Raw genomic sequence first — 25,923 nt, 5'->3', positions numbered from 1 at the left:
TCTGGGTCTTCGGTGGCACTTCGGTGGTGGGTCCTTCGCTTGCTCTGGGTCTTCGGCGGCGGGTCCTTCAGTGCCGCCAAGGACCTGGAGCGAGTGAAGGACCCGCTGCCGAAGACTGGGAGCATTGTCCAGTGAGTACAAGCCCCATGTGTTTTTTTACATTTTTTTTTTTTAGTCATCCCTGGGGGGGTGGGGGCGGTCAAAACTGTTTGAATTGGGCCCCGCACTTCCTAAAGCCGGCCCTGGCTGCAGGGAATACATCACATCTCTCTATGTGAGACAGAGGCATGTATATCTATCATTCTCTATAGAGATAGAAAGAGAGTCATGTACCTTTATTTGCTATTTTTTTCATTGTCTCTGGGATAGTATTAAAATGGAAAAAAGTCAATGATGGTTATGAAGGAGATTAGAGAGAGACAATATCACAGTAAACAGTCAGTATGAAAGGTTTAGAGTTCACTTAAATAGCTGAAAGCTAAGAAATAAAAATGATGACACACGATGACAAAGCACCAAGTTTAATTTTTAAAGCAAATTTTACTTAACATTTTCTACTGATGCCCAGGCAAATTTCCGTCTATGCAGAGCCCTTCCCTTCTATGGGGACAATGAACACAGGATGTCAAGTAACACACAGACCGAAACAGTGTTAATGTCAGCATTTGCCTTTTGGCCCCGATCCCCCAGCCGGAGCCCCTCAACCCCGCGGTCCCGCTCCCCAGGCCGGAGGGCGGCAAGTCCCACTGCCCCGCTACACCGGCCAGAGCTCCGCAACCCCGCGGTCCCGCTCTCCCGGCCGGAGCCCCGCAACCTCGCAGCACCGTTCCCCCGCCCGGAGCACCACAACCCGGCAGCCCCGCTCTCCAGGCCGGAACCCGAAGGCCCCGCTACCCCGGCTAGTGCCCCGCAACACCGTGGTCCCACTCCTCCGGCGGCAGCGAGGAAAGTCCCGCGGCTTCACTACCCCGGCCGGAGCCCCGCAACCCCGCACCCCCACTCTCCTGGCTGGAGCCCCGCAGCCTCGCCACCCCGGCCAGAGCCCCGCAACCCCACAGCACCGCTCCTTCGGCCGGAGCCGCGCGGCCCCGGTCCCCCGGCCCGAGTGTGGCAAGTGAGGCTGCCCCGCTCCCGCGGCCGGAGTCCCGCAACCCTGCGGCCCCGCTCCGACGCCGGAGTGCGGAAATCCGAAGTGCCGCCCGGAGAGTACATGCCCCACGAATCGGGCCCGCACTGGCTAAAGCCGGCCCTGCTTCCATCTTTATTGTAATCATGTAGTGAAATAGCCTCCAGCAGTGAATTTTACAGAGCTGTTTGTCCCCAGTTATCTCTAGCAGAAGCAATAGCATAAACCCCAGGAGAATCTGAGCCAGGTGTCTCTGTACCGGTATCCCTCTGCCAGCCAGGGGCAGCAGCAGAGACTCCAAGGTGCAATGACTTGCTTGCCTTGCTATAGATTTTTAGAATCATTCCATACACACAGTTCCTCCTGTTTCTCAAGACAACCAGTAGCTTATAGAATCATAGAATCATAGAATCTCAGGGTTGGAAGGGACCTCAGGAGGTATCTAGTCCAACCCCCTGCTCAAAGCAGGACCAAACCCAACTAAATCATCCCAGCCAGGGCTTTGTCAAGCCTGACCTTAAAAACCTCTAAGGAAGGAGATTCCACTACCTCCCTAGGTAACCCATTCCAGTTCTTCACCACCCTACTAGTGAAAAAGTTTTTCCTAATGTCCAACCTAAACGTCCCCCTCTGCAACTTGAGACCATTACTCCTTGTTCTGTCATCTTCTACCACTGAGAACAGTCTAGATCCATCCTCTTTGGAACCCCCTTTCAGGTAGTTGAAAGCAGCTATCAAATCCCCCCTCATTCTTCTCTTCTGCAGACTAAACAATCTAAGTGATAATTGATTATGCTGTAAATGCTGATTGAGGTTTTGCCCCTCTGCCCAAGCTCTGGAAGGCATCTGTTAAGTATACAGACCCCAGAGACAGAGCCTTATGTTAATAAAAACTTCGTATATTAGCTATGCTATGGCCACTCAGCCAAATGCGAAGTCATAGCGACTCCATTGCAATCAGAGGAGCTCAGCCAGATTTTCAGCAGTGTAACTCAGCCTGGAAATCGGCTCATTCCCCTTTATTTTTCTTGAAGAATTACCCAAGTAGCATAGGTGTTGCACTTTCCTCCATGATTTGGGGAGGAGGGGAACAGGGTTAATCTAGAGGCATCAGGGAAGTAGAGGCTGGGCACAGAAAAGTATACAAGTTCCTACCATTAGTTTGCTGCACACTTTGCAGCTGTCAGTACAGCACACAGCTCACACCCAAGGCATGCAATTTGCACCAGTGTTTCACTAGTTTGTTCAGTATACAGTTGGCCAGGAACTTGTTCACCCCCCTCCTCACGTGGAAAACTTCAATGAACACTCAATGATTTTTTTTTCATTTTTAGTACAGGCTCTTAATAAAAAAATCCCTCCAATCATTTGTTTTATTATTATTGTATTTTCAGCAACAAAAAACAAACCACCTGATTTTTTTTCATTGACAAAAAATGTTTTGTTGGCTGAAATTTCTAATTTGTCAAAAAAGCTACCTTCCATCAAAAAAAGAAATGCTTGGAGGAGAAAAAAATCCAACCAGGTCTAAGCTAGTGTGTTCATCCCTCAGGCTAGGGGAATTCCATAAAGTAACTTAATTGCTCCTTCTGGCCATAGCTGTTCTGCTCAACCTTAACCCCTTCAGGGGCGGTGTGGGGTGAACACCTCATTAAAGCTGCAGAACCCGTACTAAGAAACGCTGTATGGGACTCTCATGAGCGCCAGGGAGCGGCGTCTGTTGCTGACCAGCTAGTAGCACGGTGTCTCTTCCACCCGGATGGTTGTCAAGCGCAAAATATCCCTCCCAAGAGCTGCAGCACGTCTTGATGGCGCTACACTGTCACCCGTCATCATTCCTTGGCACTCTACTATGGTAGAGCTGGCGTTCCAGCTAAATCATCTGCCTGGGCTTACTGTATTGCTTCATAACGTGCTCGCACTCCCTACTCACAGCAGGCCTGCGTGTGAGGGGTGCTGGGCACTCACAGCTCTCATTGACCTCAACAGCCTTGGGCCGAGTGCGTGTAGACTACAGCATGCTGGGGACACATCGAACTGAAGCCGTCATTGCTGAAAATTGACATCTTTAAACAAAGGTGTTGTGGCTGAGGCCACATGGATTTATTATTGACCTAGAGTAACCATCCTCCCCAGGCAGGAGGGCATTTTAGTGTCTGTGCCATTCAGTCCTGGCCTCCTTCACCCCCCTCCCCAGTCACAACCCAGCCATGCTCCCCAGGGAGCACGTTCTTGTCTGTGAAGCAGCGAATTGAGTCTGGATTCTGGATGAACCCTCGGCTTCCACACACTACCCTGTGCACTGCTGCACCCGGCTCTGACCCTGCTGATAGGAAAAGCAATCCACTTCAGCAATGAGAGACTGTTTCTTGTTTATGTGGCTCGTTCCTGGGCGCTGGCCCATCTGAGCGCACACAGAGCTCTTTCAGCACAGAGAAAGGAGGGTGACAGCCTGTAGGAGAGCAGAGGACAATGGGCTCAATTGATGCACTGTGGCGACCCATGGGTTTCTGCAAGCCAGGACTCGTAGTGTGGAGAGAAGCCTCAAAGGACAGGGCAGAACATGAGCTTAGGATGGAGGAAGCACAAAGCACTTAGGGTGAAAGCTACCCCTGCACTTGCATCGTTCAGCCCTGGGTTAAAGGCTTACGCGGTGGGGATGGCCTTATATAGGGCCTCTGTGCCGGGATGAATATCATCCTTCAAAGTGGGCCAAGAACCACTGAGGCAAAATATTCTTAATATCTTACTATCTAAGGGTACATCTATCCTGCAATCACGGGGCATGGGCTAGCACCAGGATTCAGTTCCCAGAGTTCTGGGTGGGTTTGCATAGCCTGTGCTGAAGCGGTTACGCTGGTCTGGGACCCAAGTTAGCTAGATAAAAGCTGAAGCCTCACTCACAGCCTTCTAGGCCTACCTGAAGCCTCCCACTGTCATCAGGTGGATCTGCATCAGGTCCCGAGTTCATTTGGCCACCCGTTCTGGATGAATACTCCAAAACAATCTCTCCAGCCATTCCTCTGAGGACATAAGTGAATTCACTCCCCTCTGTGGTCTCCTTCTTCAAAAGTTCTAGTGTATGTGTTTCCTGGCAGGCGCATGCCCAGAAATGAACAATTGCATGAACAGTGAACAATTGCATGAACCAGACTTTTGACTTGGTAATTTTGAGTAGCTGTTCTGGAAACCTGATTCTAAGGGTACCACTCACCCAGCCAGGGCAGAAATTCATCATGTGACCTAGTGTCCAGCCTATACTGCCTGCAAAGTTCAAATCCTTGCAGCAGAGAGCCAGTGAGCTAGCCCCAGTGTGAGCGTCAGAGATGGTTAAGGCCAGAAGTGATCACAATAATAATTTAGGCTGCCCCCCCGGCCCCTGCCTGCCACAGGCCATCGCTCGTCACCCAGCAATTCCTCTTCAGCAGAGGGAATTTTGTGTATGCTCTCTACTGAACCCTGGACACTTGAGATAGGTTTGCACAAAATGTCTGTCAACTAGTTTCAATCGTGTCCATGGAAATCACGCTCTGTTCCTGCGTGGCTTGTGAGCAGGAAAATAAAGGACTAACTGTTTACTGCAAATCGGTTGTTTACTGCAAATCGGTTGTTCACCTCTATTTCTAATATGTTTTGGTGTGAGCCACCATGGCTGGTCCAGCCGTCTGAGAACTCAGTTTAGTTGGGACCGTGCTGATAAATTTAAATATGGTTCCTTCAGCTTACAGCCATAGCTAGGACCTAAGGCCAGGGATACCAGAATGGGGAGGGGGGCCAAGGGGCCACGACTGGCCCATTTTGGAATGTGGACAGACCTGGCCTGCCCATTTTTCACCATGGGCAGCCAGCCCTGCCCCTCCGCTTCCCCCTGAGGCTCACCCCCAAGCTGGAAGTTGGAGCCTGGCCCTGGTAAGAGTGGCCCAGGAGCCTGGGCAGCTGTGGGGAGCCATGGACCCTCCACCTGCCCAGGATGGGGAGGGGCCCGAGAGCAGCCTCCAGCCTGTGTCCCCACCCCTGGGCCTCCCTGCCCATGGCAGATGGAGGGTCCGTGGCTCCCCACAGCTGCCCAGGCAGCTCTTACCATGGCCCAGCTGTGGCTCTTTGGCTCCTGAGGCCCCACTCCCCGCCCCTGGCCAGGCTGGAAGCTGGAGACTGGTTGGGGTAAGAGCCATACAGGCATCTGTGGGGAGCCGCAAACCTTCCACATGCCCTGGGTGGGGAACCTGGGAGGGTGGGGGCACAGGCTGGGGGCTGCTCTCAGCCCCACCCACCCCAGGCACATGGAGGGGCCTGGGCTCCTTGGTGAGGAAGAGAAGGGGCAGGACCATGGAGGGGGCCCCCCTCTTTTAGGAAGAATCCGCCTGCCCACCCCCACCTAAGGGACTGACTCACCCACCCTCAGATCTAGCATGTAATAGTACTGTGCACACAGCTCTTGTGTCCCTTAATAAAGCTGCCACCTTGCTTTGTTTTTTTCTGGTACTTATGAAAACAAGGGACTGACAGAAACAGTGACCAAATGATACAGCAGGCACGTGATGTGCACGTTTATCAGGCTGTTTTGCCAATGCAATAACCTTGCTATTTTAAGCAACAGAGAGTCCTGTGGCACCTTTAAGACTAACAGATGTATTGGAGCATACACTTGCTATTTTAGTAACAAGGCCTCCACCACACACCTGCTTTCTCATCTGCAGAACCTTCTAGTCTTGGGCTCCCTCTAGGGTTGCCAACTTTCTAATCACACAAAACTGAACACCCTTGACTCCGCCCTTGCCCCGCTTCCCAGAGGCCCTGCCCCCCCCTCACTCCGTCGCTCCCTCTCCCCCTGCCCCGCACTCACTCCTCGCTACCTCTCCCCCTGCCCCCCACTCACTCTCCCCCACCCCACTCACTTTCCCTGGGCTGGGGGAGGGGGCTGAGGGGGTGAGAGCTCTGGCTCGGGGTGCAGGCTTTGGGGTGGGGTCAGAAATGAGGGGGTTCAGGGTGCAGGCAGGGACAGCAGGCTGGAGCAGGGGGGTTGGGTGCAGGAGGGAGTGCAGGCTCTGGCTGGAAGTGTGGGCTCAGGGCTGAGGCATGGGGTTGGGGTGCGGGAGAGGGTGCGGGGTACGGGCTCCAGGAGGGAGTTTGGGTGTGGAAGGGGGCTCAGGGCTGGGTCAGGGGGTTTGGGGTGCAAGATGCAGACTCTGGGAGGGGGTTCCGCCCTGGGGTTTGGGGTGCGAGAGGGCTGTGGGCTTTAGCCTGGTGGTGCTTACCGCAGACGGCTCTGCACGGCTCCTGGAAGTGGCCAGCCTATCTGGCCCAGCTCCTAGGCACAGGAGTGGCCAAACAACTCAGCGCCTGTGGTTTCGGGCGCTCGGGATGGGGGTAGCACATGGACATGCCGGCTGCTTCCGGGGAGCTGCATAGAACCAGGGCAGGCAGGGAGCCTGCCTTAGCCTCTCTGCACCACTGACCGGTCTTTTAACAGCCTGGTAAAACTGGATGCCTGGCAACCCTAGCTGCCACCCAGCTCTGCCAGTGACCCTCAGTCCTGGCCTGCCTCCCTGCTTCTTTTTATGGCCTATCTTGCTGATATTTTTTTCATTTGTATTTTTTCAGTCATGTCTTTCTGATGCCAGGTGCTAGGGTGAAAATCCTCAAAGGTATTTAGGTGACATCAATGGGAGTTAGGTGCCTAAATACCTTTGAGGCTCTGGGCCTAGGTTTCTATGGGGACATGTCTAGTGTATTGTGCAGCAGAGCCAGTGCTTCTGCTTCCATCCGGTGTGACATCAAAGAGTTATTATCAAAGCAAGCTCACCAGGAAGCAGTCTCCTTTGTGTCCAGCCTGGTGGCCATCCCAGACAGACAGGTGGACAAGCGGGTTCAGAATGGTCTTAATTTTAATTTATTTTCTTTAATTTTATAAAATACACCTTGTAAGATAAGTCTCTAAAAACTTGCTCCTTTTTATTGGTTAAAAAGTTGAAATTCTAGATCAGAAATGAAGGAAACACTTTCAGTTGATTAACTTTCGTTTTTGTGGGTGTGTTTGGGTTCCGGGGGTGGGGGTAGGGGGGGAGAGGGGTTGGTTATTTGTTATGTTATTAAATCAATACAAAATACAAGACTTCATTTTCCTGATCTTGACTGGTTTCTTCCCACCCCATTCCACCCTACCCCATCTCATCCCACCCGCTCCCCAAACCTATGTGCACTGGGGAGTCTAACCAATCTATTTCAGCATACATGGTGGCAAAGATGCACCATGCTCTCTGCTTGGCAGCACTGCTGGCTGACCCTGTCCCTGCTGAAACCAGTGTCAGAATCGCTGCAATGAAGGAGCTACAGTCTGCCACTGAAAGTAGTTTCTTCAATAAATAAACACCAAGCCAAATTTCTTTACCTATAGTTAACAAAAACAGAAGGGGAAAGGCTGGAACCAGGAGTATTCAGCAGACATGGACTTTTTACTCCCTGTCTGAGGGCCGCTGTGGTCGTTTGACTGCTGAGAACTTCTGGCAATGGTCAGTCTACAAAGGGGAGCAGCTTCTCAATCGGAACCTTGCCCTCTCTTGAGCATGTTGAAATAATACGATCCTTTCCCCATCCTGGTGTCTCCAATGAAAAGGGAACATCGAAATCTCATTCTAAGTTTGGCTGCATACGCAAACATTGGGTCATAAACTTGCCCAGTGAGAAACACCTAAATGGAAGCTGGAGGGTTTGGATTTGCACAGAAACGGCCATATTTAAAGACTGTGTAAATCCAATCATGCAGAATGTGCTGTGCCCCCCTTAGTCATTTATTTAATTGCCTTCTGAATGACTGGCCATGGTCAAAATGAGATACTGAATCTTTCAGGTTTTGGCCAGTTTCAAAATATATAGCCTGGCTCACGGGAAACCCTTGAGAAAATGGGAGGGCTGGGAGTGGGGAAAAGGTTAAATTTGGTATGTATTGGAAACAAATCAAGATCTTCGATTTACAGAACATTACGGAAGCAAACGTCACCCAAAGAGAAGAGCACCATTGTGAAGGTATGACAGAGTTCAATTGCACAGCTGGTTACAAGAGGAAAGATGCGAAAAGACATACAGTCCAAAGAGTTATCCCGTGTCTACAAAAGGGACCCCTCTGGGTTTACACTCTCAGGCCCTTGGTTAGAGAAGTCCCTCTAGTCCAAGCTGGTATCCACCTCTCCCCTACTGCTTAGGACCTGCAGTAGGGGACATAGGGAGTAGCTCCCATGCAATGCTGAGACAATTCTAATCCTATTTCTGTTGAGATGTAAGACCAAGAGTCCCCTTAGTCTACAGAGACACCAAGCTCCTTTATGCTTTAAGTAGGGGCGGCTGTGTTAAGGAAGTGGGATTCTATGAGCATCGGGGTCTGTGCTCTCTCCCCATATTGGGAAGATCCTTGCTCTAACCCCTTTTACCCTGGCTGCAGCATGCAGATTAAGGTAAATTCTCTTTCTTTACCATGGAGAAGTCCTCTTCTCCTCCATCTGCAGTATGAAGATGGAAGCAAATTCTGTGTCTTTTATAACAAGGAGAGTCTCTAGTGATGGAATCAAGGCCAGGCCACTTCCTCCTCTCTCTGTGTAGCATGCAGCATCTTTCTCACTCATAATAGAGCAACCAACATTGATTCCTGCCTCCCAGAAGCAGAAAGGCTCGTTCCTATTTCTAGGAAATGTCGGGAAGTTGGAGTCAATCCCGCTTTTCCTGTTTTTGGCCTGGCAGGAAATCCTCTTCGTTTAACTTTCCCTATTCCCAGCAAAACTTGCTGCAGAGCAACATAGCTGCAGACGTACACCGAGAGAAAAGTGCATGAGGACGTATCCATCGGTGGGAGTCTCCCCGTCCTTGTGATGCTCATCATGATGGATACAATAGAGGAAGAGGGGGAGTCAGCGGTGAAGATGGAGTTAAAGTAGGAGACCTGGTATTGGGTGGCTGCATTGTTAAAGCCTCGTGGTTAGAGAAAAAAGGGCATTTCGGATATCCCGGCTCCCTCTGGCAGACTAGAACTTTGTGCCTCGGCCCATGAGTTTGAGGACGGCAAAGTTGTAAGTAGCGGCAATCATGTAAGTGAGCTGTGGTGGGGGAAAAAGAGCAGGTGAGAGATAGGAAGATTCAAACCAACATTCTGTGTGCAAAACAGGGTTGGGCCAGAACCCCAGATGGTGTAAATCCACAGAGATCAATGAAGCCATGTTGATCTACACCAGCTGAGGATCTGGCCTACTCTGTCCATAAGCCCCACCCCTTTCAAACTGATTAGCCATCTCTCTCCAGGATGCCTGAGATGGCCTTCTTAAGACCAGTCAGTCACTCTTCTCCAGGCTTTATGGATGCCTTTCATTTAGTTGGACCAACAATAAGTTTACCAAGGCATAGTCGGTTTTCAAGGAATGGTCAGTTTTCCCAACAGTTTCAGCAGCCCATTCACCAGCTGGTGCAAAAACACTAGCATGGAATGTCTCTGATGAAATGTAAGTTACGTGAGGTGTTCAGGGAACGGCTGCATACAATACAGCACAGTGCTTGTTGCAGAGGGTTGGACTATGTGGGCTGGATGGTCACATCCAATCTTGTCATCTGCGATTCTATGACACTATCCACCTCTCCTTATGATCCCCACCTTCCAGCAGCAACTTCTCCTGCTACCTTCTTGGTTCTAAAAATCACGGCTCTGCTCCAGTGAGCAAGGGGAAGAAATAACCAGGCACTCTGTGTTAAGTGAGTTTCTTGCCTACCAGCTGCCTTGCTTTAATGATCTCACCTCCTAACAGCATCTCTTAGGATGAGAAGAGAAGTTTTAGGTGGAGCATTGACTCACCAGTGAAACCAGCGTGGCTGCAGCACCAACAAATGCGGCAATAAACAGGTGGAAGGTCATTTGGAACTGCAAGGAAATAAAACAATGAGTTGCCATTTATAGATGTTTTCCAGACAGCAGAGACAAAGGGGTTTCCACAAGGTATCTGCAAACAGGCCTCTCTTCACCAAATTGGACTGGATCTGTGGAGCCAGTCAGTGAGATGGCATCTACATTCCCAGCAGCACTTGGCAGTGATGGGCATGAGGGTCTGTTTTAGGCACATTCATATTCATCCAGTCTTGGCCCTTCTATAAATTACTCTACCTGTGGACTTCCAGTGGTATCCTGTGTGGATCACCTAGTCCAGGGGAAAGAAGGGTGTTCTATCTCCATTCAATGAGGGAGGATGCTCCAGTGGTTAGGGCACCAGCCTAGGACTTATGAGACCTGGGCTTAAGTCCTTCTGCTACAGACTTCCTTTGCAACTTTGGATAAATCACTTAATCTCTCTGTGCCTCGACTGTCATCTGTAAAATAGGGATAATGGGACTTCCCTACCCCACAGGGATACTGAGAGATGCTCTGATACTACAGTGATGGAGGACAGATGTGTACCATGAGACAGATGTGCTCTCTGTTGGTGTTTCCAACAATAGATCTCTGTCCTATACAACATGGCCACCTCCTAGTTAATCTTGGGCTCCTCAATAATTCACTGTCTATGCTGTTCACATTCAGTGTTTTAGGCTTTGCTACCCTGTTCATCCAAAACAACCCAGCTCTGACCTGGAAGGATTCATATTTTTGCTCACTTAGAGAGAGATTGTCAATCAGCAACCCTATGCTGCTGTGTGGACATTAAACCAGATTATGTCAACTCTTCTAATCTCACTGGAACTGATTCTGATCTCACTTGCACCATTGCAACACACTGACTTCAAAGGAATTACGCTGGTGTGAGTGAAAGGAAAACATGGCTTGCTAATTCTGTGATCACGTCCAGCTTGGAGCCCACTGCCTCTAAAATGAGACGTGACATCACATGATTTTAATTTATCATTTAGATTGTGATAGCAGTCAAAATGTGCCATGCGCTCCCCAAGCACAATGGGGCCATGCTCCCTGCCTCAAAAACCAACCTAAATTTTCACCCAGCCCTCTATACATACCAATTCATAATGCAACCCCACAGCAATAGGGTCTGGCTCCTGGCACCGAGAACTCCAAGTTGGCTGATGGTGCCAAACATCTTTGCCTCTCCTGATCCAAGTGCCTGCTCAGAAGGAATGGCTGGCATGGCCCAGTGGTGCACTCACCTCAGGGGTCTTACAGATGGATAGAAGGTTTGAGCCGCACACCTTTCCTGGGAAAGCATTCCATGGAAGGACACCTACATGAGACAGAAAAGTCATCCAGGATGAGCCGAGTGGAACTCCACAGGGCTCAATCTTCCCCATTGTGAGCCACTAATATATGTAGGAAGTGGGAAAGGCAGGTCAGTTACTTAGACAGGAGAGTGGAAAGAAAGTCATTCTATTCTAATGACATGAATACACTGCAAACACAGGGTGTGACTGCAGCTTTAATCCAGCTGGCTTGGCTACTGGCGCAGAAAAGCAGCGGCAGGATGCACTTTAGCCTGGGCAGTACAAGCCCACCTGGGTAAATACTCAGGTGTGTGGCCCATGCTGAAGACCATGCTGCTGTGCCTCCACGGCCACCGGTACCCAAGTTAGCTGTGTTAAAGCTAGCTTGGGTATGTCTACACAAGCTGCAGTCAAACCCATGGTTGCCGTGTAAACAGACCCTCAGTGTTTGAGATACATCTAGCAGCAAGTGCCTCCAACCAAATTCTGCTATATCTGCTGTCTGTTCTATCCACCCCAAATTCTGTCACATCACCCTTCCAAGACCCTGCTGATCCCACCCAAACGTCTCTGCTCATAATTCCCTGATGCATCATCGGCTTTTCTTCAAGAATGTCTAGAATGCAAAGCCAAATCTGGGGGCTGCTGGAGTCAGTGGGAGTCTTGCCACTGACTTCAATGAGACCCGGGTCTGTTCCTGTGTCTTTGAAAAAATGGTGCTTATTAGAGAGAGACGCAATCCCAGGCTCACCATACATCCTGGCATCAGCACACAGCGTGCCTATACTGGCAGAGGTCTTGGTGGGGAAGGCAATGGACTGGCATGTTGTCCAGGTGTTGAAGTAAATGTAGACGGGCACAGCAGAGCAGGCAAACACCAGGAGCCAGACGACGGTCAGGGCATAGGTGATGCCCACAAACTGAAATGGTCAAGACAAGCAAGATGGCAGGAGAAGGGTTAATATGCTGCCAGAGCCTTCAGACATGAGAGCATGAGACTGGAGATCTGCAAGCAGCCTGACATGAGATGCAATGCAAGGATCTCCACCAATCGGAAGGAAAGAGAGAGCACCTCCAGCAGACACAACAGGGCAGTTGTCTGCCTGTGGGAAGGCTAGAGAACTGATGCCATGTGTGTTTGTGTGTGTGTCTGTACACATGCATCAATATCAATATGCACACAGGTGCACACCTGTATATAGACACACACTCACAATTGAAAAAATATATTTAAGTGGGGCCAAATTTTCAAAGTCAGGCACACACAACTGTGCACATGTTCTTGCACCTGGTTAATTCCTGTGTGCCAATATCTAATCTGTGTGTGTGGATTGGGTATCTATCTACACACCTGGCCTGGGCAGTATTCCACTCGCCATAGGCATGTGCCAATCCTTGATTTGTACAGACACACACTGGGGATCTGTGCGTGAAATTCACTGATGGGCATAACTGGGCCTTGTGCAGCCTTCAGTGCAGGGGCAAACTGTACTATGGGCATCAGCAGGGCGTGTGCAAACCAGTGAGTGCAGTTGTATCCACCCAATATTGAAAATCTGGCCCACGAGGTGCAAAATAAATTATCTTAAAAGGAAACCGCATCCGTTCTGCTCAATTCCCCAAGGCCAGGAGCACCCTTCACTGTTTCTGTAAGCTGGGAATTGCGGAAGAAATGAACCTTTTGAATTAAAATTGGGATTAAGGCCTAAAAAGCTGCATTGTGTCTAATAACACATAGGACACGCTATAGATAGCCCAATCCTGAGAGGTGTTAAACCTAACCTCAACCCCCAGTTTTTCAAGCCCCTTGTAGGATCGGGCTCGTAGAGAACTGCTGGCACTTGCTGTAGTATTGGCTTAATGTTAGATGTTTAAACAAGAAACAATTTGTTTGAAGGTCAAGCTATAAAACTCTCCTTCTAACTGCTTTAGCACTGCCTGATCTCCCTGCCTCCAGACACCTCCTGATGTTTCACTGCGGCACTGTTACGTCCACGACTGCCCTGTCATTGCACAGTGGCCAAGGTTTTGAAAAGTGGCTACTGATTTTTGGGCACCCAGTTTGAGACACGGCAACGGGGCCTGGCTGTCAGAGGATGGGAGCTTAGCCCTTTCTGAAAAGCAGACCCTTTTAAGGTGACTCAAGCTGAACAATCCTAAAACTTGTGACCCCGCAAAGTCACAAGTCATGAATCGTAGTCAGTAGCTGCAGTGGAGGCCACTGGTGGAGGCAGAATGCCAGAGTCACTGCTGCCTTTGAGCAGAGGAGGACTGCCAGCAGACCCATTCCTTATTGGTCATTAAATAATATCTAAAAACCCCACCCAACCGAAGCACTGCACAAACACTATGCAGAATAGATATGTTTGTGGGGAGGGAGTGTCTTTGGGTTATGTGGAGCACCCAGCACAATGGGGCCCTGATCTGGGCCTACAGGGACTACTGCAATACAAATAATAATCACTGATACCCCCCGGGGCTGAATCCTGTGGGGTGACAGGGCCCCTGCAACTGCCAGTGAAATCAACTGACTTCAAACAAAATGCTTTTTGTTTAAACATTCAAATTAAAGTGCAACCTCCTGAAACAATGGAGGGGCTTGAATAGAGGGGGAATAAGGGTGGGGAAGGGGTTAACAAATAAGAGGTCAGCAAAGGTGGCAGGAGATGTAGCTGGGGTGGTGAGGAGTGCAGCTGGCCGTGGGGAGCCTCTGGTGGCAGGGGTGCGCTTTCCTTTTAGATGCCATCGAATCAGTGCAGCCGTTCCACCAGGTACGCGACTCCCACCGGAGCCGGTCAGCCGGATGGAACAGAGCTGCAGTCTCATGCCCATCAGTCACGTCAACCTGCACAAGTGTTCCAGTCACGTGAATTAGTGCCAAACCCTGGTTAAGATCACCTTGTCGGGATGTCCTAGCCATTTTCCCAAACACTGACACACCCGCTCCAAAGAGTGAGCTTGATGGTGGCCTCTGGAACCCCTCCCCTTCTGGCCCCCTGTTACCGTAGCGCTGAGGCCCTTGCCGCAGATGGTGGTCTTGTAGTCGCCAAAGATCTGCCTGACGGCACCAGTGGTGTAGAAGCCCTCAGCCAGAAGGAGGGCTCCATAGAGGAAGAAGAAAGAAGCCGTTCCATAGATGACATATTGGAACGCGTGGATCCTGGAGGGGACACAGGGAAGAAACAGAGACAAAGAGGGAGGGAGAGAGAGAAAGATAACCTCTTAACTCTCATTGCAGATCTCCTCCTTCAAACCCCCTGGGAGCAATAGGATGCACCACAGAGAGAATCTCTCCTGGAAGCCACCAGCAGCGAGTTCCCCTCCCAGGAAAGACAGAGCAAAGGATGGCCTACATGAACAGCTCCCCAGGACTTACCTAGAGCCTGAGAAGCAAGTTCTGGTCTCTGGTACTCCCCATCCACTCCAGAATCAGGCTAAAGTGATCAGGGAAGCTACCTCAAATGGGAGAAAGGAGGGAATAGGCTAGGGAGGATGAGGAAGATCCCAAAGGAAATGACCAATGGAGCAGGCAAGAGGTAGGGAAAAGCGTCTGCCTGAATGGCTTATGGGTGGCGCAGCAGGGAAGGAGAAAAGGAGATACCTGGTCCCATGCCTGTGTATAAAGCCAGGCAGAGAGTGTGGTAAATCGAGGGCAGCGAGACCTGCTCTGCCTGGCAAGTATGGCTACCCTGCATTCTCCATACCTACCGAGAGCAGAGGATCCAACACTATATCCACCGTACCTAGCAAGGGTCAGATAGAAAACACGTGTGAAAAAAACAAGATGAAGAAGGGCCCCCTCCAGGCAGGGAGAACACTCAGCAGTCTCACCAAGCCTCTGCCATAGGCTGGACTGAAAGAGCTCATGGGCCCATTCAGTGCTTAGAACTCCCCCGAGTCAAAGCAAATCCGGCAGGCATGGACAGCCCCATGATCATGGAGTCTTGACAACAGCCCAAGGTGATGGGAACAGGGCTGAACTAACTGCATGCCCAGAGATTTGCAAAGGGGGCCAATTCTTCCCATTGGGATGAAGGAATCATCTGACCTGTGTAAGAAGCAAGCAGATCAATGACCCCATAGAAATGGATCATGGAGCCTGTTTCCCAATCCAGCTGCATGTTGATACCAAGATAACCGGCTAACCCATAACAGACCTGGGCTGGTTCAGAGCTGGGTGTGAAGGTGGTGACGGCATGTTATTGCCCAGAAGTTTTAAGAGTTTCTGGCCTAAATTTTCAAAAGGGACTGGTGATGTTGGGTGCCCTGATTTTTGGGTGCCCAGTGTGAGAATCCTGAAGGGGTCCTGATTTTCAGACAGTGCTGAGCACCATCCCTCTGAAAACGAGGCCACTTCAAGGTGTCTCAAGTTAAGCACCCAAAACCATGAGTCCCTTTTGAATCTGTTTTCCAGAACGTGGACTCACTGCACTGCCAGCCCTGCAGCCTAGTGGTTAGTGCTCTGCACAACCCTGTGGGAAAGCCAGCTTCAGATCCTGGCCCCAGTCTCATTCTCGCTGGATGGCAGGGACTGAGTTAGCTTAGTAGCCAAGGGAGAGGCAGCATCTCTTACAGCTCCACACTAGCCCCTGAGCGACTGCGGAGCGGTGCGGAGTTCTGATAGGAATCCTGTGCAGCCCTCCAAAGCCAAGGGAGTGATGGCTAGGAAGCGGGCCCTGGAAAGGAGCATCAGGGGCTAGAGCATGAGAAGACGAATACTTACACGTCAATAAGATACTCATAATCCTGGTAGTTTTTGGAGAAGTAGGTCTCAATTAGCCGCTCAGTGCCAGTGAGTGCTTCGTGCCCACAGCCACAAAACAGTGCTACCCCAAAGAAACACAAGCCAGTGGCAACCAGCGAAGCAAAGGGTGCCCCTATCAGACATCTTGCGCAGCACTCTAACCAACCTAGGGAAGAAGAGAGAAATCATCTCGATCACAGAGCTCTGTCATTATCCCAAAGGGGTGGCGCACAGGTAGGCTAGACGTGCCCCTCCCCTCACTCCGCCCCATGAAAAGTTTATTAATAAAAACTAACAAAGGGTGGGGAACAAGGGAGGCTTAAATAACCTACTAAGAAAAAAAATGGTTTTCCCAATGTTAAGAAAAATGCAAACATCCATCTGCAGGGCTGGAGAGCCAAACTCAGCGGCATTGACGCTGAAATTGTGGGTGCTCTGCTCTGTAAGCAGGACCGCCCGGGGGGGCGAGGGGGGCAATTTGCCCAAGGCCCTGGGCCCGGTAGGGGCCCCGCAAGCCGTGGCCCGGCGGCAGTCCGTGTCTTCAGCCGGCATTTCGGTGGCAGGGGGCCCTTCGGTCGCTCTGGGTCTTCGGCCTGGATTTCGGCAGCGGGGGGCCCTTCAGTCGCTCTGGGTCTTCGTTCGGCATTTCAGCGACAGGGGGCCCTTCAGTCGCTCTGGGTCTTCGGCCTGGATTTCGGCAGCAGGGGGCCCTTCAGTTGCTCTGGGTCTTTGGTGGCATTTCGGCGGCGGGGGGCCCTTCAGTGCTGCCAAAGACCCGGAGAGACTGAAGGGCCCCCTGCCACTGAAATGCCGCCGAAGACCCGGACCACCGCTGGGTGAGTACAAGTGCCGCAGCTCCCCCGCTTTGTCCCAGTCCCCCTGAATCCTCTGGGCGGCCCTGTCTGTAAGAACACCAGATAGAGAAGCTAAGATCTAATTCTCAACTTTTAGTACTGGGGCGCCCCTCCTTAATATCTGAGCCCCTCCCAGGTTAATTAGATAGGATATGGTGTCCCCTGTGGACCTCCTCTGCCTGTGAATGAAAGCATTGCCCTAGGGCTCAGGAACAGGGAACTGAAATTGACTAGGTGCTAGCATCACAGGTGAAACTGACTAGTCTCCATTTGAGGCCCAAGCTGAGTGAAATGTCACAGGGAGAGAGACAAATGAGATGTTAAAAGGGCTTCCCACATGAATAATGGGAGCTGTTGTGATAGTCACAGATGAGAACTTTTTTTAATGTATGATTTTTACCTTGGCACTGAAGATGGAGGGTGACATTTATGCACTTCATTCTTACTTAGGCCTTGAAATAGCCCTTCTAGCCCTATGGTTCTATAAGTCTCGTGCTGGCTCTTCGCACTGGGGTGGATTTCAGCTGCAGGGGATGATACTGCCACCAGCGCTGACACCCACCGACGGACAAGCAAAGAAATAATAAATAGCATGCAGTGCTCTCATCCCCTGTACAGATACAAGCCCTGTGCTTATCACACAACACTCCCACCAGCTTAGAGGGAACAGAGAAAGAATCCGTTTGATACAGCCAGTATCCTGGTTCAAATCCTCAAAGACACTCACTCCCATCTAAGCCAATGGGAGTTAGGTGCCTTTGAGGATCTGGCATCCTGTCCTTCTTACACTTTGAGTCACCCAATCAGAATATTATGCAGAAGACCGTGGCACTCAGTATCCTTCTTCTGGGGGTACGTCTACACTTACCTGCCGGTTCGACGCAGAGAGTTCGACTTTTTGGAGTTCGAACTATCGCGTCTGATCTAGACGCGATAGTTCGAACTCCGGAAGCGCCGCGGTCGACTCCGATACTCCACCTCGGCAGAAGGAGTTGGCAGAGTCGACGAGGGAGTCGCGGAGTTCGACCCCGCCGCGTGTGGATGGGTGAGTTGTTCGAATTAGGGTACTTCGAATTCAGCTACGCTATTCACGTAGCTGAATTTGCGTACCCTAATTCGAACCCCCTTCTTAGTGTAGACCAGGCCTGGATGTCAGCAGGTCCCCCAGCCCACACCATCACTCAGCAGGAAGTCTGAATAAAACTGAAGCTGCTAACTAATACAGCCAATCATGCATCCAGAGCTGAGCCTCTTTACATTTACCTGCCCCTTGGTGCTGATGTTGTAGGTGTCATCCCAGAGAACACCAGATCTGCTGTGGTGCCTATATATAGCTAGTGTGCTGGAGGGCTAGACTTAGGGCCTGGATTTCAGAAGTGCCACCTACCTTCAGCTCCCATTGGTTTCAGCTGGAGCTGCAGGTACTAAGTTCTTCTGAAAATCAGGCCCTTAATCTGCAGGAACTTGCTCAGGTACAAGATAGGGGTCTGGGTCTGAATTCTCAAACGGGCAAAATTCAAGTGTGTGCAGACTGAGGTTTTATTTTGACCCATCACACAAACAAAGGCCACCTACAAATCCAGTTCTGACGCTGGATCCAGCTCTGGATTCGGAACCTGTGCAGAGCAGGAGGTGTTTGACCCTGGAGTTCCAGTTCAGGCCTATCTCTAGTAGTTAAAAACAACCAGAAAACCCAAGACAAACTCAAGCCAAAGCTGAAACCAGCTGCTTCCTGTAAAAATCACACTCGCCCCAGAGTAGAGTGACCAGATGTCCTGATTTTATAGGGACAGTCCCGATTTTGGGGTCTTTTTCTTAGGCTACGTCTATACTACCTGCCCGGATCGGCGGGTAGCGTTCGACTTCTCGGAGTTCGATATATCGCGTCTCATCTAGACGCGATATATTGAACTCCAAACGCGCTCCCATCGACTCCGGAACTCCACCACCGCGAACGGCGGTGGCGGAGTCGACGGGGGAGCCGCGGACTTCGATCCTGCGGCGTCTGGACGGGTGAGTAGTTCGAACTAAGGTAGTTCGAGTTCAGCTACACTATTCGCGTAGCTGAACTTGTGTACCTTAGTTCGACCCCCCCCCCAGTGTAGACCAGGCCTTATATAGGCTCCTATTACCCCCCACCCCCATCCTGATTTTTCACACTTGCTGTCTGGTCACCCTACCCCAGAGCAGCAGCTTCCTTCCCTCATTCTCTGCTGTTTCTTCCCCTTTCTGTGAGAGCCCCTCCCTGTGAACATGGCCGGAGCATTGGGTGATTGCAGACAGTTTGCACATCTCCCGCTGGCCCCTGTTGCAGCTGGGAGTCGTGGCTGTCCTGGTCTCGTTCTAAACACACACAAGACTGATGGATTTTAATAAAGAAGAGGGTTCATCCAGATAACACCCGCTGCTCTCTGCCGCCTCCCTTCCATGAATGTGCAGCGGGGAATTTTCCAACACCCACTTCCTTCCCTACTCCGCCCCACCGTGTTTTTCTCTTCCCACTGAAGAATGGGCCCATAAGATATCCACAGGGTCACTGGCAGCGATGCTCTCCCCTCCCATCAAGTGCAAGGTTACAGACTGTACTGATCCCTTCATGGCACTGAGAACAATGGGGCTTTGTTCTTCCCTTGCCAGCTTGTGTGTGCTCCTCAGTGTTCGCCATGCTCGGGGGCAGAGTAGGACCGGGGAAGCAAACAGGGAACAATGGGCGGACTATTCAGTTACCAGAGGTTTGGAACCAGCACTGCGGTCAGCAGTATGTGCTGGTGGCTGCTGCGGGGCCTGTATGGCTGCATCCATGGGAGCGGCAGGCTGGGATCAGGCAGGCCTCCTCGGCATGTGTGACTCATGGCAGACAGGTGATTCTGCAGCAGGTCTGGACCAGTGCACGAGATGGAAGTGGATTCCATCGGACAGCGTGATCTTCCCATCGACGTCACTCTCCAGGAATGTGCTCCTACACCCCAGCCAAGCAGCCTGAGCTCCTATTTTGGCATCCTCTCCGTTGGCTACCGCAAGGGACTGGGAGCCAATCCAAGATGAACGACTGACCTTGGGCCTGATTCTGCATTCACCGATGTAAACCAGGAGTAGCCAAGGGAGTCACACTGCTGTGAGATCAGAAGGAGGCCCTGTGTGTGTGAGACCGGGCAACCTGCAGCAAGTAGCTTAACTTCCTACATTGTACCTAAGTGGCTTAGCTGACCCAGCCTGGAAATTGGGAGGTAACGGGACAAACAGGCCACTGTCTAATCTAGATGATAGCTAGCTAATAGCCAGTAATAGCTACCATTAAGCAAAGACACTTCCAGCCCATCCATCGCTGCCCGGGAGCCTCTGCTGAGCTCCTCAGCAATGAGCACTCAATACCTATTTCCTGACACAAAAAGGTTAGGCTCGTCAAAGGGGACTAAAGGTGTTAGGCACCCAATTCCTATTGATTCCTAATGGGATTTGTGTACCTAATCTCTGCCAATCTTTGACAATCCCAGCCTAAACGCTTGGGTAAATCTGGTAGTTTTGGACAGAAAACGGAAGGAATTTAGGCTGGAAAAATCCAGATGGACTTCTTTAAAGCATTAGGTTATGGGATAGATTCCTATGGGAGATGGTGGAAGCCCCAACACCTGGGACGGTCAGACCCAGACTGGAGGAAATGCTAGAAAATGGGGTGTAAGGAACAAGCCTGAACTGGCCTGGGAGATTAACTCGATGCATGGTGCTCCTCCAGCTCCAGTGCCTAGGATTTGCTATGAGATGATCTTCAGAGAGCTCCTTGCACCCTGAGCCACCTGCTTTGCACTGTGAAAGGCAGTCACCTTTCAGGAGACATGGCCCATGGAAGAGCAGTTGCAGGAAATTCAGAAAGCTATGACAGCCCCCGATTCAGTGAAGCCTCCCTATTCGGGAAGGGCGCTTAAGCAAGTTGCTTTAACCTTAAGCACGTGCTCAAATCCCATTGAAGCGGATGAGATTCAGACGCATGCTTAACGTTAAACAGGTGCTTTCCTGAATTGGGGCTTTAATGCTTAGCACTGCAGCTGCAGCAGTGAAAAGTTGCCCTCCTTTCTTCCACATTTGGCATGTGAATTGCGTGCTGGCTGGCCAGCCCAGGAGCCTGAAATCATCTCACCTGCTGGCTAGCCACAAAACACAGACAGGCTTCCCCTGTTCTATCCCACTGACCATTAATGGTGGGGCCCTGCTCTGGAAGGTGAGAAGAGCTGGGTCTCTCTGGCCCAGCCAGTCCTTAGTCTGTTGGCAGAGTTTGCCCATGGGGGCACTGACTACAGGGGTAGTTTTTGGCATATAGACCCCGGGAAATGGGCCAACGTGGTTTTAATCTCCAATGAAAGGTGCAATCTAGGCAAGATGCTTTGGAGATGGTTGAATGTCCCAATCTAGGAGGCACTTTGCAAGAATAGGTTTTGCTTTGTTTCAGCCAGAGGCAGCAAGCGAAGCGCCCGAGACACTGCACATTGCACTGTAGATTGTGTCCACACCTCACAGCGATGGATGTGATTGTTCTTGGGGACCTCTTGTACTGGGATCCATCTCAGCAGAGCCCATCCTGCCCCAGTGCTGCCTGGAGCTCTCCTCACCCCTCTCTGGCCTGGGAGCACAGGGGCTCTGGGAGGCAGTGGTGAGTCACATGCTGCAGGAATCTGGGACACAACTGAAGGGAGGCGGGGAAGGCTTCTTGTGAAGGGGGTAAGAGAAAGAGCCCCTTGTATCAGCACAATTCCCAGCCTTGTACCTCAGCCCAGCTGATGAATGGGGTAGAACAATAAGGTCAAAACAACAGGATGAGCCATTGAACTAGGAGCCCTGTCTCTCCAAGTCACAGACCCTCCCATCCCCGGCAGTGCAACACCCCCAGCCTCTGCCACCCTCCGCCCCCCCGAGAGCTCCCCCCACACAGTGCTCCCATTGACGGGGCTGATGAGTGCTGAAAGGTCCAGTGTGCTAGCCCAGCCCTGACTGGTACAGGGGTGGGCGAGGAGGGGGTGCAGAGCAGTGAGGTAACTGCATATTGCCAGGAGGTGCCAGAGACAAACAAGGGCCTCACAGCCCCATAGATCCCCAGTCGGGACAAAGCCTCTTCTGTGAGGCCCCGATGCAGCCACTCTAACAAACTCCAGTGGAGAGCCGGTGTTGGGATTGGGGGAGCGTGGCTTCCCATGGCTGGGGAGAGACCCCAGTGGCTGCCCGGGATCAGCTGAAGCTCCCGGGCCCTGGCGATCCTGGCTAATGTTAAAAGGTAGAAAACCATTCCAGGTGGTCTCCTCTGAGCAGCACAAGCCTGCAAGACTGCCCCGGGTTAAGATACCTTATGATTATTACTGGGGCCATGGTGCTAAATGCAGCCCCATCTCCCCTTAGCACAGACCTCTGGAGCAACAGACGTGGCAGAGGCAAAAGGAGGTTCTTTTATCAGAGACCAGCCAGTGCCTAGGGGCAGATGCCCCCACCCTCCCCAGATTACCCCCAGGTAGCCCGCAGGGCCTCACAGCCTGTTTCCCTTGGCAGACTGCAGAAGTCTCTGCCAGCTCTCCAGAGGCAAGCTACTGGTCTCCCTGACAGAGCCCATGGGGCCCCATCTCTGTCCCTATCACTCCAAGCGGACCAGTGACCCCGGCCCTCCTCCCCAGAAGCAGACACGGGGCCTTGTGCTCTCTGGGAAGGGAAGATGCAGAAGAGGGCTGTCCTCTCCCTGCAGCCTCTGCCTGTGCTGGAAACTCAGGTCAGTCTGTGGTCACTCCCTGGCTGCAGCTCGGAAAGGGCAGAAAGTGAGCGTCACTAGAGTGCCGTTCTGGTCAGGAAAGAGACTCAGTTACAGAGCATCAGCAATTTCCCATGGTCCCCCATGCCCAGGCCATTCCACAGCCCCTGGCTCCCCTTGCAAGCCAAAGACTGGTATTTCTAACACAGTTCTGCACCTGGCTGGAGTCTGAAAACCAGGGGGCCAGCTTCAAGGGCTCAGTCCAGGAATGAATATGGCTCCAGCCTGTGTTTTCTTGCTGTCTCCTACATCATGGCCATGAATAAAGCCCCTGTCCCTGGAATTTAACAGCCAGTTCTGATGATGATGCAGAGCCAGCGAACAGCAGAGCTCACATGATCGCATCAGCAAACTCAGCAGAACAGACTTCAAGCCCGCCAGGGAGCTGGTCTGGGGAGCAGGAAGGTACCATTTTACAGCATCACGTTTCTGACCACAAAAGCAGCCTCCTTCATTCCTCACCAGCCTTGCTGTTGGGTCTGTTCTAGGCCTCTGGCCTTGGTGTGACTGCACCTGCCTTTTGCCTCCACCCCCATTCCTCAGCTCCACCCCATTCCTGCTGCGGTGTCCAAAGCTCCCAGGTCTGAGCAAACAGTTGCCAGGTTACCCCAGAACGAAGCATCTTGTCTGGTTGCCAAGGAAATGGCCACTGGACTCAGACCCAGAAGAGAGCTTTGGACTTCCTGATGCAAAGCTTCAACTGTTAGGAGGAAATTAACAATATTGCATCCAAAAAATATTGCATAAAAAAAAAAGCAGCCGCCTTTTTTAAACCATCAAATTAATGCTGGAAAGGTTGACTGTGAAAATGAGAATTCATTTCACTCCTCAACTCCCCCTGTGGTTTCCATTAAATACCATAATCTTCACTTCTTGCCCTATGAGTAGCTGTGCACTGTTAAAATAGCTGCCATGTTTCTCCCCAGAGGTGGCTGAATTTAAGTGGGGGGTATAAAGTGATCATCTGCCTAGCTATCTGAGTGTAAAGCACTCTGGGATCCTTATAAACCTGTCACAATAGCACCTCCTAATTAGATAGCACGTTTCTTCTGAGCACCTCAAAGCACTTTCCAGACTTTGAATTAATTCACACAACAGCCCTGTGAAGCAGGTAATGGTTATTATCCCTGTTTTCCAGATGGGAAAACTGAGGCACTGAACGCTAGGTTGTTTGCCAAAGGTCACACAACACTTGAGGGGCATAGCTGGGACTGGAACCCTGGATTTCTGGTCCCTTGCCTTAATCACTAGACCATGCCACCCCTCTAAAGATACGACATTTGATCACCTGGGGTTTGTCTATACTGCAATGTATAGGATGCGACTGCAGCTAGTTTAGACATACCTGAGATAGCTTTAATGTAACTGGCTTGGGTATTGGAGCAGTGAAGCCTCAAGTAATTAGGCAGGGTCCTGGGCAGGCTTGTACAGCCCACGCTGAAGCCCGTGCCGCTGCAGCTTCACAGCAGTGTAGATGTACCCTATATTCCCTATCTGATGGTTGATCTCTCTCTGGTGTTCTCCAGCCTCCCTGTTCAGAAGCTCCCATACGCAGGGAGTCCAATTCCAAGCTGAAGGACTGGTCAGCTGGATATGTCTCCTCCTGGCCCCAGTATCCTGGCAGTAGGAGTCTACAATATCTCCCTTCATCCCCATCCCTCTCATCTGTCCCTCCTCACCAAAGACCTCCCTCGACTGACACTCCATTCCTTCAGTCCTGTACATGCCGTCTGCCCCTCCACCTTGCCCTCAAGGAGTTTTAAATTGAAAGCAAATCTGGGACACAGCCATGGCGGCCAGTGCCACAGCTCCTCCCATGGAGCCGGCTGACCTCGGAGCAAAGCATCATGAGGACCCAGGAAGTCGGAGGCCCTGGAGTCACATCATTGCTGAACCAGCCTCCAGGAATCAAAGCAGGGGTTCTCATGGAGCCCTTCCCAGTGGTGTGCAGAATGAAATAGAGAGAGGGGAGTCAGCTGTGTAGGGTTGGGGGGCTGGCCATGGAGATGATCCAGGAAAGGTTCTGTGTCGTACAAGGTGGTGGCAGCATGGAAACGTTGATGACCCACTGGTCACTTCTCGAGTACAATGTGGATTTTGAGACAGAACTGACAACTACATTAAAATTAGCAGGAGCTTCTGGATCAGATGACTTCAAACTAGCCCCACATATGCTCCCCTGGCCCTGGAATTGGCACTCTGGTTTTCAAGCCGATCTGACTATGGATATGGATTTTAGAGGAGGATGCATAATTTAGCTTTAAACAGAAACCCAGTTGCAACCGTTGCTATGGAGCAGCTATCACTGTCCCATAACAGCACCAGCAGAATTTCTTTTCCAAGCTAGGACATTTAGCTTGGAGGCATATCCCACCCAAAGCAGGCTCCCCTCTGACCCACAGCCCCTTTCTCGCCACTTCAGTGTCAGGTCACCAGTCTGCACCTACAACAGTTCAGTAACAAAACTTGGTAACTTGGAAACTGGAGGGCAGCAAGGCTCCATGCTGCTGGCAGGAGGGCACCCAACCTAGTCAGTTACAGCTTGGCACCCCCTTGCTGGAACTCCCCAGGCACTTGGAACAAGCTGATCAAAGGCCCTTAAAGTCTCACCATCCTGCTAGGAAGGAAAGTTTAGCTCAAACAAAATAACACAGCATTAGTCTCTCCCCCCCTCCTTGAAATCTTGGATTTTAAAGAATCTCCTTTTGTGTTAGCTGGAAAGTTTGGAAAGTTCTCTCTCATACTCACCCATTGCCTCTGGACTCAGTCAAATCCCTGTCACCTCCTTTCCCCTTCTGCCTCGCTTTGTTCAGCTGGAACAATCCTTGCCTCTCTCTTCGCTTTACTTTGTCTCTCTGAATATCTCTGGCCTCTTCTCCAGCAAAGAAAAGGACTTTCTAATTGACAGCCTGCCCCCTTAAAGAGACAGGCCACCCTTTTCTCCTCCTCCTCCTCCCATTCTCCCTCCCCCTCATCAGAGCTACTCCCTCATCTTGGGGGTAGCTCTGTTGTACCCTACTGTCTTTGGCTGCCAATGTCTCTCTGCCACAGATTTGTTTGTTTCCCTGTTGTCAGAAAGCAGGTGCTCCAGCTGCTTCGTGTGGGCAGATCAGGCAGTTCTGCAGTAAATTCAGTACTGAAGAGATTAGAACGTTTGATTTGATTTGTATTGACCTTGCTTGGGCCTTACCGAGGGCACCTATACACAGTGTTCACCCGTGCAACTGCTACATAT

The 25,923-nt window shown here is 51.2% G+C and overlaps 1 protein-coding gene across 2 annotated transcripts; it reads right to left on the bottom strand.

Annotated features, from left to right (window-relative positions):
* Positions 1–7,145: 7,145 nt before the first annotated feature.
* PLP1 (proteolipid protein 1) lies at positions 7,146–25,605 on the bottom strand. Of its 2 annotated transcripts, none has more exons than XM_045030963.1 (7): positions 25,437–25,605; positions 16,029–16,215; positions 14,204–14,465; positions 12,057–12,225; positions 11,255–11,328; positions 9,957–10,022; positions 7,146–9,210 (listed from the first exon to the last, which is right to left on the bottom strand). In XM_045030963.1, the coding sequence occupies exons 1-7, from the start codon at positions 25,438–25,440 to the stop codon at positions 9,139–9,141; spliced, it is 834 nt and encodes a 277-aa protein (XP_044886898.1). In that variant the 5' UTR covers positions 25,441–25,605; the 3' UTR covers positions 7,146–9,138. The 2 variants fall into 2 exon arrangements, with proteins under 2 accessions (XP_044886898.1, XP_044886899.1); XM_045030964.1 differs by having other exon boundaries at positions 14,309–14,465; positions 25,437–25,590.
* Between the last annotated feature and the right edge of the window lie 318 nt (positions 25,606–25,923).

This window comes from Mauremys mutica, chromosome 9 (assembly GCF_020497125.1).
Source record: "Mauremys mutica isolate MM-2020 ecotype Southern chromosome 9, ASM2049712v1, whole genome shotgun sequence".
In the NCBI taxonomy this organism is placed as follows: domain Eukaryota; kingdom Metazoa; phylum Chordata; order Testudines; family Geoemydidae; genus Mauremys; species Mauremys mutica.
Note: the sequence above shows the minus strand (reverse complement) of the source record. Positions and strands in the feature narration are given on the sequence as shown.